Source organism: Marmota monax, unplaced genomic scaffold (assembly GCF_021218885.2).
Source record: "Marmota monax isolate L192 unplaced genomic scaffold, Marmota_monax_Labrador192_F-V1.1 WCK01_AAM20220418_F8-fsc00023, whole genome shotgun sequence".
Taxonomy (NCBI): Eukaryota; Metazoa; Chordata; class Mammalia; order Rodentia; family Sciuridae; genus Marmota; species Marmota monax.
Genome location: NW_026692907.1, coordinates 10,132,472 through 10,151,717, shown reverse-complemented (window position 1 = coordinate 10,151,717; position 19,246 = coordinate 10,132,472). Strand labels below are relative to the sequence as shown.

The following is a 19,246-nucleotide window of genomic DNA, read 5'->3' as shown; positions in this document are numbered from 1 at the left end:
TACTACTATAAAATATCTAAGAATGAGAAACTCATAAAGAAAAGAGGCTTGTTTAGTTTTCAGTTTTAGAGGCTGAAAGTCCAAACAGCATTATACTGGCAGCTCTGACAAAAGCCTCGTGACAGATTGTATCACAGTGGGAGAGTGTAAGAGAGGCAGAAATCACATGGGGAGGCAGGATGCGTCTTCTTCCTTCATTTTTTTCATTTTTCCTTTTTCCTTTTGCAGTGCTCTGGGTTGAAACCAGACCTTGTGTATGCCTGGCACGTAATGTACCACTGAGCTATACCCCCAGCCCAGGCTTATTCTATGATTTGCTCTCAAGAGAACTACCAGAGTCCCTTGAGAACCACCTTAATTCCTCCTGAGGGTGGGGTCCCCAGTGACCTATCAATTTCCACTAGGCCTCACCTTTTCCAGGTCCCCCTTCCTTTTAACATATCCACACTGGGGTCCAAGCTTCCAACCACGATCCCTGAGGGACACACTCAAACCACATCCAGACCACAGCAGTGCCTCACACACCTTCTCACGCAGTCCTCACACAGCTTTAGATGACGTCCTCACACCTAGACCCATTACTTGTGTGGACCTCTCTTGCAGACGACATCTAGCATGGCTGAATTTTCTTCAAAATTGTTTAAGTTTTATCATCTAATTCTCATTCAACCCCTGACAAGAGGAACAAGGGAACCAAAAATGGAGAAGGTGCCAATAGAGCACATCAAGGTGAGCAAGTCTGAAGGGGTAGCCTGAACATACAAGGGCACATGAGAAGGAAGAAAGCTCTCCTGCTTTTTTTTTTTTTTTTAAAAACAGGGATTTAAACCCAAGGGCACTTAACCACTGAGCCACTTCCCTGGCCCCCACCCCACTTTAAAAAAAAATTATTTAGAAACAGGGTCTTGCTGAGTTTCTTAAGGCCTCACTAAGATGCTGAGGCTGGCTTTTAACTCTTAATCTTCCTGCCTCAGCCTCCCAAGCTGTTGGGATTATAGGCATGCGCCACCACGCTTGGCAACGTTTCCTCCCTTATTAGTAAGGTAGAAAATTAGGAAGTCAGAAAGGACCACCAGGTAGGAGACAAGGGCTCCAGAGCAGGACTGCTTCAGAAGAAAAGTAGCAAGTCCAGGTGAGGCTGAATATCTACATGGGAAGGAATATTTCAATACTGGGAACGAAAGTACCCTCTAATCCCAGTGTTTCCTGTGATTGGCAACTAATGAGAAAGGGAAGAACAAGACAAATTATAAAATAGCAGCTAACATTACTATATGTTCAACATTATGTTGACATTTAAACTTTTTGAAATATCCCAGTGAAAGAGGTAGGGCTTTGCTATCCCCACTTTACAGATGATAACCAAGGCCTAGAGGGTGACATTAATGAATAGGGCTAGTTACATCACTTAAAAACAATTCAGATTTACTTATCATTTCATCCAAATAACAGAGAAGTAAAGAACCTCATTCTACTGCTGATGTGGCAATAATGGCTACTCTGATTCATTTACACCACAAGGGCTCAGTCAGGTAGCAAGTCAGGTTGGGTAAATGTGGACCCCCAAACACACACCATTCTCAATGGCAGAGTTGACATCTCCTCACTCTGGATCTCTCACCAGCACTCTTAATAAGCTCCCCAAACTTTCCTGGGTTGTTTCCTGCTGATTCTCTGATGAAGACGTTAGTGAGTCCACAGATGGTGCCAGGAGAAATTATATTTATATACACAGTAACCAAATCCAGCAAGGTAAGAATTTTTAATAATGGAAACATAAATACTGACCTCAATTCCCAATTCTATCAGGTAAAACAAAATAAAACAAAACAATCAAACAAGAAAAATCCCATAGTTAAAAACAACTGTACTTTTCATAATGTGACAGAAAGGAAAAGATATTTTTAGAAAAGACAGAGATTTTCTTACACAAACCAAAACTAAAATAATATTACACCAATAAAAACATCTTTAGAAGAGACTATAGATTTTAGAAAACCAGACCTATCTATATCTTACCTGATGAAAACAAGCTTGACCTTGGATGGGGCAGTCTTAATAATGGCAGATGCATTTTGGTGACTTCTTCCATAGAGGATCTGATTATTTATCTGTTTGAGAGGAAAAAAAATGTACTTGTACAAACACCATCTGTATATTTTATGTAAAATATGTTTATATACATTTACAAGTCTATATGTATGTATTTGAAACTAAGTAATAAAGTTTTCCTTTTTTTTTTTTTTATTTCCTTCAGTGCTGGGGATTAAACCCAGGGCCTTATGCATGCTTTGTAAGTGCTTTACCACTAAGCCACACTCCCATCGCAAGACTATTAGTTTTCAAGGATTATATGTAGGTCTGAATAAGGCTAAAAATCTTTATTCTTTTTAGTACAAACACTAATTCTAAGCAGCCATAAGAATCTCATAAGTTCAATTTTGACTACAGTTAAAAAGAACATAAGTTCTTGATTGTTTCACTAAACAGTAGTTGAGCTCAATGTAAAAACTTTATGATAGATATTTCATTTCCTACAGCTTTTCCAGATTCCTAAAAAATGCAGAAAACAGACTAAACTGTAGTATTCACCAGAGCTCTGGAGGACCCATTAAACGTGATTCTGTAAATGTGTCAAGGTTATTACACAGCATAAATTTTGCTACCCCCGAGGAGATAAATATGTATTCCCGTTTTAAGTCAAATTGTAGATCAAATGCATACAAATATTTTACAGTAGACAATCAATGAGCCATCTGTTCATGTCTAAGATGAGGAATTTTTAAACTTGATTGCTGTCACCTACATATGATCTAAAAACATGAGATATAAAGTTTTCCATTCTAGATGTTCCCACTGATAGCCTGTGAGGATAGCTATAATCATTCTCTTATTTTATTTCATTGAATTAATAATTGCTCTTACATTTTGGCTTTATCTCTCTCTAATGAGCAATTAATAATAGTATACTATTATAGTAACCTTATTAACTGTGACCTTGATAATTTCTACTTTTTAAAACATAGTACAATATACTCTACAAGGGATAATAAAAAGGTATCAAAGACTTTAGTAATCAGAACCTACTTTGTCTGCCCTTGATGTCTCTGAAATTTTGCATTTGAAAATACACCTGACAAACCTTTGAAGACACAAAAGTATCTTTTTTTGTCACAACAGTTAAAATGAGAGAGCAGATATAAGTGAGTGCTTCAAAAGCTGGAATGAAAGTATAATGTTTGTAACTGTCTTGAAAGAAGCTTGTCCATCACCTTGCCAAAAGAGGCTGAGCCAGGCTTCACACCCAGGGCTGTTGTGGTGACCAGCTTGAGTTACCTCTTCATTCTACCTGCTATCTATCAGGCCTCCTGCTTCACCAAGCTCTCGATCTCACAGGAATCTGTTTTTTCACAACGTCATTTCTCTGGGACTCAGTTTCCTCCCCTCTAAAAGGAATTTAAGTACCTACTTCACAGAACTGTTCTGAGAATTAGAAGGGGCAATGCTTTTGCATTTTATTTATAGTGCTCTTAATACCCAATAATTCTTTTTGTGTTCAAAACCATTCATCTGTTTTTAGTTATAATATCATGCATTTAGAAATGTGTCCACTCTCCAGATTATATATTCTCTACAAATATTTTCTGTTTTCATGGTGTAATTTTTATATAATTAGTTTGTGTGTGTGCATGTGTGTGGTGTGCAAACCAGGTCCCAAAATAGCATGTTATATGTAAAACCTAATTTTATATAAATTATATGTATATGCATTATACACACACACACACACACATATATGCAGATAGATATCAATCTATATCTTTTTATAAGGGATGCTGGAGATTGAGCCCTGGGCCTTGCACATGCTAAGCATGTACTCTACCATTGTGCTACACACCCAATTTATATATATCTTCTTACCTAATTTAGTTATTTAACTAAGGGAAATGGCTGGAGAAATAATGTAGTCATTAAAAGTAATGTGAAAAAGCATACTTAATGACATAGGAAACGTCCAAAATGTATTAAGCAGCAAAACCAGGTTCCAGGATAGTATGTCTAGTCTGATCATGTTTTTTGCTAGTCATATTTTCCAACGTCATTAACTTACAAAGAACTACAAACAAGAGTCGTTAAATCATATTTGTAAATGAGATGACATGTGGAACAAACCTGATTCAAAGCCTGCACTCAGATAACTGTTTGCGAATGTTTTCTCCCTTGTGCCTGGCCTCTGCATCCAGTGAGCCTTTTATAAACCAAACCTGTTTAAGCCTGCCTTTGAACTCCATGACACTAGGCTTAAGAAAATTTCTTATTGTGCTTAAATGCTGGCAGAACATGGAAAAGCATCAGTGCAGGTACACAACATTTATTGAGTTGAGCTAAGCTCCTGAGGGCAGAAACTGGCATGTACCTCTTGGTATTTCCTAGATTGGCGTGCACAGCTTGTACACAGTGGTGCTCAGTGAGGATATGACGAACTGCAGAGCCTTGCGTGAAAGTGGCGCTTAATCAACTGCCAGTATGCTTCCTTTGACATGGGATCCAGCCTTCAAAATGATTGAAGTTTAAAAAAATTGGTTTTGATCAACAAAAAGCTTGAGCATTTTATATATATCTCACACTGTTTCAGGTTCACAGCCATTCCTACTTTTTAGCCATGAACCTCCATTCTGACAGAATAGACTATATGGTACTATAATCTTAAGAGGGAAAAATAATATCCCAAGTGAAGAAAGCAGTTTGTTAATTTTAATTTACTTAAGAGTGAACGCACAGTTCTGCCTTTCATGATGCTGTTTGCAAATGCTCAGAGGCTCTGGCAGGAGGAAGGCCTTCACTGCTGCTGTTTCTTCCAGTGCCAGCTACTGTGAATGGGACTGCTCCCTGCCAGTGCTCAGAGGCTCTGGGAAGCTGCTGTGCAGTGGGAAACTGGGAACAGAGCAAGCAACTCAAGACAGAGAGAAACGTGCCCTTATGGATTAAATCTCTGGGTAAAGAACATCCAAGACAAAGCCTCATTCTGCCCTTAAAAATGACACATGAGCAACTCTGAGTTTTAGGAGAGGCAGCTTTCCTTTTTGTTTTTGTATTGAAATTAAAGGTAGATGGCTTCCAACTACATAAGCAGTTTTTATATTTCCTCCTTCCTAAATGAAGTACTCCAGAGAAAATTCAGTAAGCAATTAGAAAGAATGATTCATTTTGTGCACAATTAACTTTAGACTGCCTCTGATTACTAAGAAACTGCTGTTTTCTGAGGGCACTATTTAAACAACAGATGTCTGTGATCTTCTAAGCACAGCATAGGCAAAAAACAAAGTCTCTACACCTCCCCCATAGTCTTTCAGGTTAAAGATAATCAATGACTACCCCTTACTGAGGGCTTACTGGGGCACAACACTGCCAGACTCTTCAATGTGTAGTATCTCATTTTAAATCTCAGACCAGCCAGGGTATTATTTATTTTAACTAAATTATGAAATTGAAACAGAAAAGCTGAACAATTTGCCAAGGTAATTTAGTGATGAGCTTAAAAGATTGTAATCCTAGGGCACACCAAAGTCACATGGCTGTAAGGCACACTTCAAAAGACAAAAAAAAAAAAAAAAAATCAGATGATTTTTTGAGGCCATCTTCATAACACGCCTATAAACTTTGATCAGTAACAGAAGGTGCCAGGCAGCTCCCATTTTAGGCCCTGGGCTTCTGAGATGAAGAGGTCAACACCAGTAGAGGAAATGTCCAGTGGCTGACTGGGAGGCTTTCTAAAGGCCCAAATGTAGTATGGAGTCTTGCAGGCTGTGTTTTTCTCTTCTGACGAACAGACTACACCCTGAACAATTATTAAACCTCTTGATATTTTTTCCCACTACATAAATATATACAGATTGAGCATCCTTATGGCTTTTTCTGACCCAAATCAAAGGAAAACAATTAAAATATTTCATTTGGGGGCAAATACTGCCCCTGTCCCTTCATAATCTGAGTGACCATTCAGATAACCTAGACAATGGGCAAACATCATTAAGTTCTACTTATTTCAAGTAAACAGAGAAATAGAGAAGATAAGTGCCTTTCCCAAAGTATTCTCCTTTTAAAGGTGAGTCAATGATATAAGGGAAGAATAAAAGCATTGTTGAGACGTGTCCTTATCTTTAATACTATCCTCTAATCAAGTTGGAACTCTAATGAATTGGAATAGGATCCTTATAAGAGGAGACACAAGAATACAGCAAGGAGCCCGTTTGCAAACCAGGAAGGGGCTTTACCAGGAAACAAACTGACCAGCACCTTGTTCTTGGGCTTCTAGCTTCCAAAACAGTAAGAAATAAATGTCTGTTGTTTAAGCTGTCCAGTGCCTGACATTTGTTACGGAAGCCCAAGTTGACTTATACAGTCATTTGAACTAATTTCTGTTCCTTGCAATTGAAAAGTCTCCACTGATACAGCTCTTGAGGCCCCTTCTAATTCTGAAAATTAATACATCTAAGTGACATAACTTATCTCTCAGATATTCAGAAATTATCCCTTAGCATCCTTAAGGAGAAAGAAGAAAGATAAAAAGGCTCCCTGTTCAAAGGGGCTTTCTGTGCTTTTCACCTAGATGCTGATTTTCTTTTCTGTTTTGGACTTTCTCTTCTGATTACTGTCAAAGAGGGTCTTCTGAGACTTCCAGATAGATAGTAACTTCTGTCTCAGCTCCATGATCTCTGGTCCCAGAAAGGTGATAACCTTTCATCTGATGGGTAAGTTAGTTCACTTTTTTCCAGGTTCTAAATTTTCAATTCAGTGAGTAAATTATAACAGCTTTGGGTAATGAGGTCCACAACCCCAAATGAGATACACCTGTATTTGCAAAACTTGTATAAAACAGGTCTTCATTGCATTTAATTTTTGCCCTTGTGGCTTGGTTTCTGCTATTGTGGAGGGAAAAAGAGCAAAGGCCTGTTATAAGGTAAGTCCCCGATATATCAAATATGGGAGACTTAACTGAAATATTTCAAAGTTTGTGTTGGAAGTAAAATGAGGGTTAATCCAGCAAAATAAATGCTGAAAATTCTTTTCTAATACTACATAAATTTTCACTTTAAAGGTCTTTAATGAGATTTGTTTCAATAAAATTAATTATTCAAAAAATATTATGAAGAGACAGTTTTAAAATACTCTTAATTTTCCATAGTGCAACTGAACATGAATATAAATTATGCTGCAAAGCAGCTCAATTAAATCTATTCAAAAGACATATCAAGTTGGAAGTAAAAGTTAATTAAGCTAGGGTTGAAAATATTAATTATACAAAAATTAAAATTTAGTTCAAGTAACAGATCTGCCTGAGGTTTGAACATCATGTCATAATTTATTACACTCAATAATAACCCTGCTGATGCTTTTTTTAAAAAGCAAAAGGCTTTACTATGAAAAGTGATAATTATTAGAAGCTGAGTTGAAATTCACATTACTTAAATTGCTGATAATGATATTGAGTCCTTTTCCTTACTTTCATATATCCTGAATTTCACAATTTAAGACATTAAAATATACAGTTTAATTTTGTCTTTGTCTCTTTTATTAAATAAAACACACATGCAGGAAAACCCAAACAATTCCTAAGTGCTTAAGATGATGAATAATCTCACACATTAACTTTTAATCTAATTAATTCCACTTCTAAAGATTTATCCTAAAATACTAAAAATTCAGACATCAAAATGTCTATCATGGATATACTTTTAATAGGGGAAAAAACTTACACTTCTTCAACAAAAGGCTTGTTGTATTCCATTAAAAGGAGGTGAGGGATGTGCTATATCTCTGGATGGGTTGCAAAAACAACACTTTTGGGTGAAAAAAAGTAATGAATATCATGTGACCTACTTATTAGTCACATGATTGTCATAAAAGTTCCTGTGTGGATGTAAAGGAAGCTTGTGACTGCCTCTACTATGTCAAAGCCAGTATCTCTGACAGTGGGATTTCCACTGTTCAATACTAATTTCTTATAATTACACCATTTAATAAGCAATATACAAGGCACACACACTACTCACCTGCACATGTACATGTACACCTTAAATATACTACTTCATTTATCTCACTAATCAGCAGAGGAGTGCTTTATTACATCTTTATACATGGAGAAATTGGGGCTTAGTAAGTTCAAGGAATTTGACCAATATAACACATATACATCCAGAATTTATAGCCAGTTCTCTTTGAGTCTAGAAGCCTAGCTTGTTAATAATAGAAAACAATCCTTGAGGGTATTTATCTGGGGTGAAAAAAAGAAGCCATAGGCTAAGTAACTCATTTATAATCCTATGAAATATTAATTCCAACTTATAAGGCTCACAAAATAGAAACCCCAGATCAAGAAATATTCCAAAAAAGTGTAATAGTCATGTTGTGTACCTTGTATTTGCTCCCTTATTCAACAGTCACTGCACACTTGATAAAAATACAGGAATTTCTGTTGCTGTCATCATGATAGCTGCCATATACAGAACAGATAACAGATTTTCTAAAAGCTACTTTGTAAGAATGACGTTATTGAGTCAGTTATGGTCCCAGCCCTCAAGCACCTGGTACTCTAACAAATGACACAAATCCTGGAAACAAATAATTGCATTGCCATATGGTGGATGTGGGCATAAAGCAAGCAGCAGCCATCTCTTCTCAGAGCAGGCAGCAGGACAGCAGGTTAGCAGGCGTGGAAGGAGGTGAGTGGCACTAGGTTGGGGATAAGCAGGTGAGACGAATGCAGGTGTGAAACTTGTCTCTTTCCAGGAAACACAGGTACCTCAGTGCAGCTTTTTGGGCAGGCACAGAGAAGTAGACTAATGTATAAATAAAGACTTTGCAGACTTTCAGAATATTTTTTCTTCCCCAAAAGCTGGGCTAGGAGTCCCATGATGAAGACACTCTCTTTCCAAACCACTGCTTCAGTTCTGAGAGGAGGAAAGGGTTACCAAGGCTAGGGGTGGAACAGGGAAGGTGACCAACATTCACAGGAAAACACAGTTCCACAATAATGAGCAAAGAATTTTGGAGAATTTATCACATTTTTTTTCCTCAAAAAAGAAAAAATTAATATACATCAAGGAGCAAGTTCTTAGTACTTTGGACAAAATAGCAGGCTTTAAGGACTAAATATAACAGATGCAGTGCTAAAATGAGATTTGCCACAACTTTGATTTAATCTATTGCTTGTTCAGGACAACGTTCCCAAAGGATCATATTCATTTAAAAGGCTTAAGCATGAGAGATTTCTTTTTTCTCAAACACTCAAACACAATTGAAATATTTTCTATTTTCTCTTCTTCTTCCTTTTTTTTTTTTTTTTTGTACTAGGGGTTGAACCCAGGTCACTTTACCACTGAGTTACATCCCTAGCCCTTTTTAATTTTTCACTTTGAGACAGGGTCTCACTAAGTTGCTTAGGGCCTTGCTAAGTTGCTGAGGCTGGCTTTGAATTTGTGATCTTTTTGCCTCAGCCTCCTGAGCCACTGGGATTACAGGCATGTACCATCATGCTTGGCTCTAAATTGAAATATTTTCTAATGGCAGATTAATAGTAATATGTAACTCATTTCTTTCTAAAGATGTATTTGGTGCATTGGGAAAATAGCAAGATACTCTTTTGAATCCTAGACCCCTGCCATAAGTAGAAAAATATTAACTTTAAAAAAGTGAATGGAGAAATAGGTTTATATATTGCTTTGATTTTTAGTGTTTCCGTAGAACTTGCCTGAATTACTATAGGTTGGTTCACTTGAACAAATAATGTAGTTGCCTACTGTTAATTTCCTATTGCCTTGGGGTTATGGTATGTAGTTCAATGGTAGAGCAAGTGCTTAGCATGGGTGAGTCCCTGGGTTCAATCCTTAAAGACAGAAGGAAGAAAAGAAAGGAGGGAGTAAGGAAGGATGCTAAATACAATCCAACTTCAAAACCAATTAAGAATGATTTTGATCTAGCAAATCTTAGCATTAGTGCACGTGTAAAAATCTTGTCTTTGGGAGTGGTTTTATTCCTCCTACCACAGGTCTACTTTACAAATCTCTATTGGTGCAAAGTGACTAATGTCCCCCAAAGAGGGACTTATAAACCCAGTATCAGGACCACCAGTATCCTGGTGGGTTCCCTCAGCCTTGGTACATGTGATTGCAGACTTTGGGATAGATAAAGGGTAAAGAGAATGGATGAAAAGGCACCTCAACAAAGCAACTATCACAACACAGTGAAAAACAGAGCCATAAAAAAATTAACAAACCAAATACAAATCTAACATCATTCTTCATTTTCAGAACTTGGTTTCATTTTTGCCCAATGTCCTTGGTCAAGCACCCACCAGCATTTTCTACATTCATGAGATACATTTATTGGTATTAAAACTGTTAAAATAAAAACCAAACTTCTGTTTTGCTAGGAATGGAACATGACCCAGCTATCCCACTCCTTGATATTTATCTAGAAGAGCTAAAATCAGCATACTACAGTGATGCAGCCATATTGATGTTTACAGCAGCACAATTCACAATAGCCAAGTTACGAAACCAGCCCAGGTACCCGTCAACAGATGAATAGATTAAGAAAACGTGGTTATACATACACAATGGAGTTTTCCTCAGCCATGCAGAAGAACTAAATTATGGCATTTGCTAGTAAATGGATGGAACTGAAGAACAACATGCTAAGTGAAATAAGCCAGACTCAGAAAGTCAAGGGTCCAATGTTTTCTCCCACGTGGAAGCTAGAGCAAAGGGGAAACAAGGGTGTGGTAGGGCAGATATCACAAAGGGAAGGTTAATGGAGTAGGAGACTGAGAGGGAGGGAGGAGGAATGGGAAAGGGGAGGAAATGCAAAATGAATGACAAAATGACATTACGTGTGTTATATAAATATACCACAGTGAATTCCAACTTTCCATGTATCTATAAAGCAACAATTAAAAATAAATGCATGAGTGGAAAGGAGACCAGTCGAGGAAGGGGCAGAGGGGGAAGGAGGAGCAGAGAGAAGAAAGGGACGCCAGGGACTGAAATGGAGTAAATTAAACTCTGTGCATGTATGATTACGTCAACATGAACCCAACTGTTATATAGGACTATAATGTACTAAGAAAAGCATAAGAAGACTGCTGTTTTGACCACAAGTCACACATAACTGTGATGATAAAGAAATCAAGTACTCGATGATTACCCAGTGCAGTGCACTCCCCAGCAAGAGTACAGAGGAATTAAAAATGGATCAGAAGTCTCTGGCTTCCAAACTGCTCATGGTTCTCAAATTAAAATCACAAAAAAGAAGGGGAGGAGAGCCTGCCGGCAACACCAGCAGACACCAGACAGGACAGTGAAATGAGTCAGAACTTAGGATGGTAACTTCCTAAAGTTTTAAAAACACATAAACCACCACCCCCATAAGGCCAGAGAATACACTGCTCCGTTTGTTTCCAGGAAAACATAATAACTGGCGTTGGCTGATTATGATCAATGCGGTCTCGGTCCCGGCCTCCCAGGTGTAGTGTTCCTGTCCTGCCACCTCTAGATACAGCTGTTTCCAATTGCTGCTCTGCTTCTGCTGCCACAGTGGCTGCCTGTGACTATCCTGTCTGGCACTGGATGGCCCCCGGGGGTGACCTGCTTCTTTTCACTGTGCATATTGTTCTCATGTCTCTTCAGAGCAGATGCCGGGCAAATGCCTTGGCACAGGAGACACACACAAAGGGCTGTTCCCCTCTGTATGCCCTTTCATGGTCCTTAAGAGGGACCTGTGTTTGACGGCTTTGTTGTACATGTTGCATGTGAATGGTTTTCTGTTACTGTGAACTTTTGTGCTTCTTGAAGTCTGGGCACAAATAAATGGTTTTCTACACACCTTGCAACTGTAGGGCTCATATTTACCTCTTTCGGGTGAGCCTGTGTGTATACATTACAAACAAATGGCCTGTCCGTTGGGTAGTTTCTCATGCTTCCTCAAACTGCCTTCATCAGAAAATGACTTCCCACATGCTTGACAGGCAAAGTGCTCCTGATGGTGATTGTGAAGCAAATACTCAAGCTCCATGTCACTATGGGCTCTTGTTCACCTGGTGTCTGTTCATCATTCAAAGAACTCATCCCATCACTGAATGTTAAGGCTTGAAGGGTCTGGTACCCCAAGTCTTTGGACTCTGGAGTCTCCACAGACTCTTTCTGGCTGTAGCAAAATTTACTTTTTGTGTGTGTGTGTGTGAGGGTGGGTACCAGGGATTGAACTCAGGAGCACTCTATAACTGAGTCACATCCCCAGCCTTATGTTTTTGGGTTTTTTTTTTTTTTTTTTTTTGTATTTTATTTAGAGACAGGGTCTTACCAAGTTGCTTAGCACCTAGCCATTGCTGAGGCTGGCTTTGAACTCCAGATCCTCCTTCCTGGGTCAGCTTCCTGAGCCATAGTGATTACAGGCGTGCACCACCATGCCGGGCAACAATTTACTTTTTGAACTTCCTCACTTCCCAGCTCTTTCAAAACCACTTCCTGAACCCTAAGCATAGTTGTAGATGACCTGTCCTTCTGACCTGGGGCGGGGAGGGGGTGCCTTCTACTGTATCATTGGAAAAACTGTCATCCTAATCCCCAATTTCTTCCATAGCATAATTGGAGATAATGGGTGTCAGCAGTAGCTCCAATGGGGAGGTTTATTTTGAGGTAATACTCTTTGGCCATTATTTTCATTGGGACTAGACACAACTTGCTTCTTAGAACAGGGCTTAGCCAAAAATTGGATAGCAAGAATCTGATCCAATAACATCATTAACATCTTCCTTTTTCACAGAAATCTCTGCTGTGTGCATGTAGCTCAGGACCTCTTCAAATTTATCAGAGCAAAGAAAATTTGTATTACTGAAGAGTTATGTACTTCAAACATCTTGAGCTTTTTAAAGGAGGCACTGCAAGCAGTGAGAACACATCTGTGTGCTCTGAATTTCACATCTTCAACCACAATAGCAATATCACAAAATTCTCCTTCCAGGCATTATTCATTTGGTGTTTTCAGAAACAGTGCTTTATGATCATTATCATTATATTTAATGGTTTCAGATATACTGATGAAAAACTCCATGAACAACCTAGGCAATTATCTTAACGCCTTAAATACCCAAATCTTCAGATCAGAATAACTGATCAGGGGCACACCTGACCTGCCTCCTGGAACAGCCAAGGACACTCATGTGGACTTCCCATGTTCACTAGCACACAGCAATTCTCATTTCATGTGTTGTAACTGTTAGCAGAGAAAACCTCAATACAAGTACCAACACTAAAAACTGCCTGACCAGAGAATAATACTATTTTCATACTTTCTCAAGTGATTATGTATGGCATATGTATGAATAACTTTCTTCAATTAAAAAAAAAAAAAACAGCGCCTATAAGGTTGGGTGGGGTCTAATGTTATCCAGGGTTTGCTAGATCTGGTGGGGAAAACAGACTCTCATATACAGCAGCTCCTCATAGCCACAGTTTCATATTCATGGGTTTCAAGTTGCCTGTGGCCAAGTGCAGTTTGAAAACATGTGTTGAAAAATTCCAGAAATAAACAGTTCGTAAGTTTTAAATTGTGCACCATTCTGAGTAGCATGATGAGTAGTATCACACCATCTCACTCCATCTCTCCCAGGAGGGGAATCAAATGCAGTGTGTCTATCCTCCTGCCTGTTGTTCAACTGGTAGCTGTCTCAGTTGCCAGATCAACTGTTCTTGTGTTCAAGCAACCTTATCTTACTTAATAGTGACCCCAAAGCATAAGACACACACAACAGAAGATATGAAGAATTTTTCTAAAGAAAATATAGGATAATAGAATATTATAGTATATTGTTATAATTGTTCTATTTTATTATTGTTGTTGTTAATCTCTCAGTGTTCCAAATTACCATATGTATGCAACATACAGGGAAAAACAGTCTATATGAGGTTCAACACTATCTACAGTTTCAGGCATTGGGGGTCTTGGAATATATCTCATTTGGACAAGGGTGGACCACAGCACTGTTAGTGAGGTGGAAATTTCTTTTGTGCAAATAAAGCAAAATACAGAAATAAATTACATGTTGCAGCTGATATTAAGAACACTCTTTGAAATAATGCATAGTTTTCCAGCCTACATTTCCATACAGTCACTACAATAGCAATGAGAAGGACTGGGAGACAGAAGGAAAGATGCTGGACAGAATGGGGATAGTTGCCTGGAGAACCGTCCTAAGCCACCATGCAAGAGGTGAGGAAGAACTGCAGGCACCAGTTCTTCAGAGACACATTGCTAAAACCAGTCCTTCCAATGGCACATTTCTTCCCAGCTCACCTCACCCCTACCTTTCCGTTTCCCCCTGTGATCTCATTTTCTTCAATAACCTTCATTTTTACTTTCTGTTTTCATGTCACTTTCTTTCTGGGATTTAAAAATAACTTGGCTCACTGGAGAGATCCCACATAAAGTTTTTTTTTTTTTTTTTTTTTTTTTTAATATAGGGTCTTGAACTCAGGACTCACACATGCTAGCAAGTGCTCTACCACTGAGCCACATCCCCAGCCCCCAAATAAAGCTTTTGTGAGAGCAATAACAAAGACAGCAGAAATAAAAATTAAATGATTGTCATTCCTTCAAAAGAACAGTAAGAATACAGATTTTTGGCTTAAGTATTTCAGTGACATAAACACATGAAGTTTAACTAGGTCTTGCCCTAACAAGCCAGGGCCAGAAACAAAAAAAGCAAAAATAGAGCTAAAAAACTTCACACCAGGAAACAGAAGAGAAGGAGGCTGCCCAATATGAATTAGGTTTTACATAACAGCTTCTGTAGCCTGAAAACAAAGTCCTGCCCAACTCCAGCATGGAAATGAAGGGGAAAGTGCTTTAATCATTAAGTTCACAGAATTTCCTGTACTGTACAAGGGCAAGTTAAAAAAATGATCATTTTTCTCTTTGGTTCTTAAGAGATAGGTATAATTTCACCAGCTGCACTATTCTTTTAATAAAATTAAAGTGGCATTAAATTTTAAGATGAGCCAGTTATCCCAGTGACTTAGGAGGCTGAGGCAGGAGGATCACAAGTTCAAGGATAGCCTGTGCAACTTACAAGACACCTGTATCAAAAAATAAAAGGGACTAAGAAATGTGGTTCAGTTGTAGAACACCATAGGTTCAATCCCTGGTACTGCACACACACAAACACATGCAAAAAAAAAAAATCATACTTTATAAACTTACATCCAGGTATACTAATAATTTAAACAAGCAAACCTAATTCACCCGCTTGCTGGGAATGGAACCCTATGGCCATATGCATGTTAGACAAGTGCTCTATCTCTGAGCTACATCCCCTGCCCTAAAAGAGTCAATCTAAATGATAAGCTTTTGATTGTAAATTCCAAGTAACTGTATCCATGGATGCACAAAATCTAGTGACTTATTTACTACTGTACCGTACTTCCAAATCACATCTAAGTCTTTCAAGATATTTCAGAATTAACTCACTGGCATCAGAGAATGAAGGACAAGCTGTTGGCACTAAGGTAGGAGTTCCGCCTTGAAGCAGTGGCAAATACCTGGGTCAGTCCTTTAACTTTTATGATTTTAGCTTTTTCTCTTATCAAATTAATATCATGAGACAATTACGATCTGAATTTACCTGTGGTTCTGTCTTTATCCCCTGGTAAGCATAGCAAGCATCCATGCTTTTCCAAGGTTCTTTTTTTTAGATGGACACAATATCTTCATTTATTTATTTTTATGAGGTGCTAAGAATTGAACCCAGTGCCTTACACAAGCGAGGCAAGCGCTCTACCACTGAGCCACAACCTCAGCCCTTCCAAGGTTCTTAATACCATATTATACACATACAGAATGATGAGATTCAGTTTAGGCTCTACTGCAGGCACAGTTACAAAGGGAGCAATCCTTGCGCTTCCTCTTGTCTTGAGGTCTCAGGAGCCAGAGGGGCCCAGCTCCACACGCCAGCCTCATCAACTGCATACTTCTCGTGCCACCCACTCTGTTCCTCCGGGCTGCTGCTGTAACCTGACAAATCACTCCAATTCCCTGCACAGCACTATCAGCTCTCTCTTCCCACACTTGCACTGCAGGGCAGACTATAAATAAATCCGATATTCACGTGACAGCTCCATGCCCAGGCCTGTGTCTTTTAGGGGACTAATTGCTCAGGGAAAGCCAATACTCTAGGGTAGGTCTCATTCCCGTCTACACAGTAATTATATGCTAATGCCTTTTGAAATTAATTCACTAACCCCACACTAGCATGGAAGTAAAGGGTAAAGAAGCTGAGATTTAATCACAGCGTCTTCTGAAGGCTTAATGTAAAATTTCTTTTATACATATACTGGGCCATTGATCGACCAAACTTAGTGATGCTCTTCCATTGTAACAATGCAATCCCACTGTGACAAAACTGCTGGCAAGTGTCCTGACAAGAATCAGTCACACGCAGGGACTGGCAGAGAGGCAGTGTCTGACTTAAAAGAAGCCACGGAGTGTCTGAACATTTTTCCCCTTCTACATCTTAACCTCATTTAGGGTCTTAAGCAAATAGGATCAACTATAAAGTAAAAGCAGGCAGTGAACAAAGCAATAATATAAAAATGTCAAAAAAGTAACAATGAGAAATAATACAAGTGGATGGTAGAATTTTACTTGAAAACTTGAATTTGAGGGAGAGACCACAAAAATAAATGCATTTGGGGTGGGTCAGGAAATCCAGTAAGTATGATCTAAAAGCCCATTTGCAAATGCTTCCTACAGAATGCAGTTCTTCAACAATCTACTATACTGCAATATAAAAAAAAAAAAAAAACCAAACAGCTACAGTAACACTGGCTTTTAACTTTCCTGGCTCTCATCATTAAATCAATTTCCTATTCTCAGCTAACAAGCACACTGGATTTGATATTGTACTATAAACCAGTTTCTTACTTATCAAAGAGAAATGACAAGAAACCAAGGAACTGTTTTTCCACATTTATTCCCCTGTCATCCTTGACCTAAGGTCAAAAAAGATGGGTTATAACTGCTTAAGAATCTGGTATATTTATTTTTTCAATCTTCAGAATAGTGCATGAAGCTATTAAAGAATAAGAAGATAACTTTCTTCTAGGACATACTTTCAAAGATGAAAGTATTAGTATAACAAACTAAAACTGATGTACACAAATTCACACAAAAATATTTTATGAATACTGTTAGCTAAAATGAATTCAGGTATTATGGTGTGCCCGAGATTGTGATATATTTTCTCTCATTCTTCCCCACAACAGCTCCTGAGGTTGATGCTATCCAATCACTGGGTTGTGAGCTCTGTGAGAACCAGTATCAGCACCACAGAATCAATCAACCCTGTTAACACAGTGCCTGCTACATGGCAGGTGCACAATAAGATATTTTCTGAATGAATTTGAAAAAGCAGGTGGCTGAGGCTTAGAGATGATGACACAGAATGCTAAAATCTGTGTTCTAAGATATTTTTATTTGTTGTCACCTTTTAGAAACTAGAGAATCTTTGGGGGGGATGGTGAAGGGGAATTAAGTTAATTGCCATATTTAATCTTCTTGCTTTTTCCTCTCTGAATGAAGATAAAATTGCTGAGTTGGCAATGAAAGGACCAAATTCAGAGCATTAAAGGAAGGAATAGGAAGGATCCAAAAAGATAGGCTAATATTTATTTATTTGTTTGTTTGCTTCTTTGTTTATTATTTAGGAGAGCTCCTTCAGCCCCCAACCTGGTAGAAAGATACCTGAAGTTTCTGTCCACAAGGAAGAAAATGTGATTGAATTAATAGTTAACTATTTGCCATGCTGCATCATTGTGATATCATTAAAAAGATAAACTTGGTCTCTATCCTCAATTCTTAAAACAGAGCTAACATCCTTGCAATTACCTAAGCAATAAGGGTACTACGTCCATCTATTGTTCTAATGTTTAGTCTCAGACCCTGTCCCTGACACCGAGCAGCTATCTAATTCCTTGGGATTTCCTGGGTGAGAGGAACATGTTTTGTTATAAGGCGGCACATTTTTCTTGGTTTTTGGTTCAGGGGATTGAACACGGGGTCTTGAGTGTTAGGCAAGTATTCTACCAAAGAGCTACACCCCCAGCCCCAGGCAATGCTTGGTGGGTTCCTAGATAGAGGGAGGCTGGTCATCAGAAAGACCAAGCCACGATTAAAAGCTTTAAACTTTCAGCCTTTCTGATGGGTAGAAAGCTAGAGATACAGTTAATGATGGATCATGCCTATGTGGTAAAAACCAATTCAAACATTCTTTTTTTTTTTTTGGAGGGAATGGTTCTTTATTTCAAAAAGCCACTTGTCAATATTCAGTATCAAAACAGTTGCACTATTGTTTGTCTTTCTCCCAACTGGCCCCAAAGAGACCACAACAAAAGAGAATACATTTTAAGCCAATAAGCTGCAGGATGTACACCTAACAGACCTCACGAAACCTCACCTAAAAAAGTGGGGATTGGGCTGGGAAAGAAACTTTGAAAGATCAGCACACTGCCAGCCCAGACTGCAGGACTCTCACAGCCAGACGAGGTGGCCAGGTACCCCACCCTAAAGATGCAGTTTCAAAATAATATAAAATTTAAAAAGTTGTGTACATAAGGTAATCAAGATTCTCCAGCACTGACTGATACAAAGCACAATGAGATGGCACTTTTAGATACAGCAGCTTCAGACCCAGAAAAGGGTAATGAGATGAGTTCATATGGCTAAATCAGTGGCCCAAACATAATTTTCTTTCTTTCTTTCTTTCTTTTTTTTTCTTTCAAGCAAGCAGGAGAGCAATTAAGTGGTCACGCAAGATTAAGGGGCCCATGATCCATTCTGTGAACACTTGGGAAGTGGGTAGAGATGGGAGAAAAATTTGGTCTCAAGGCTAAGAATATGGCTCAGTGGTAGAGCATTTGCCAAACAAGCACGAGGCCCTGGGTTCAATCCCCAGCACCAGAAAAACAAAAAGTCTCAGAGGTCTCACCATGTTAAATTGGTCATTTCTGATGAAAAAAAGTAAAAAATAAGAATACAGTATCTAAAGATACCTTAAAGCTAAAAATAAAACAAAACCTGAATAGCAAGGTTTTTGTTTTTTTGGCGAACTCCTCTTGGAATCACCTTTCTGGTTTGGCTGGTACTTTGCACAGAGCAATGAGGTTTGCCATAGTAGAGTCTTTCCCTGGGCTCT

The 19,246-nt window shown here is 38.5% G+C and overlaps 1 protein-coding gene and 1 pseudogene across 7 annotated transcripts in view; both read right to left on the bottom strand.

The window, feature by feature from the left end:
* Patj (PATJ crumbs cell polarity complex component) overlaps positions 1 to 19,246 on the bottom strand; it is a 360,314-nt gene that overhangs the window by 138,212 nt on the left and 202,856 nt on the right. For all 7 annotated transcript variants that reach the window (XM_046450923.2, XM_046450925.2, XM_058581534.1 and 4 more), the window contains one exon: positions 2,020 to 2,111. In XM_046450923.2, coding sequence (XP_046306879.1) covers positions 2,020 to 2,111 — 92 coding nt within the window. The remainder of the gene's footprint in view (positions 1 to 2,019; positions 2,112 to 19,246) is intronic.
* Positions 10,865 to 13,111, bottom strand: LOC124096974 (zinc finger and BTB domain-containing protein 14-like; annotated as a pseudogene).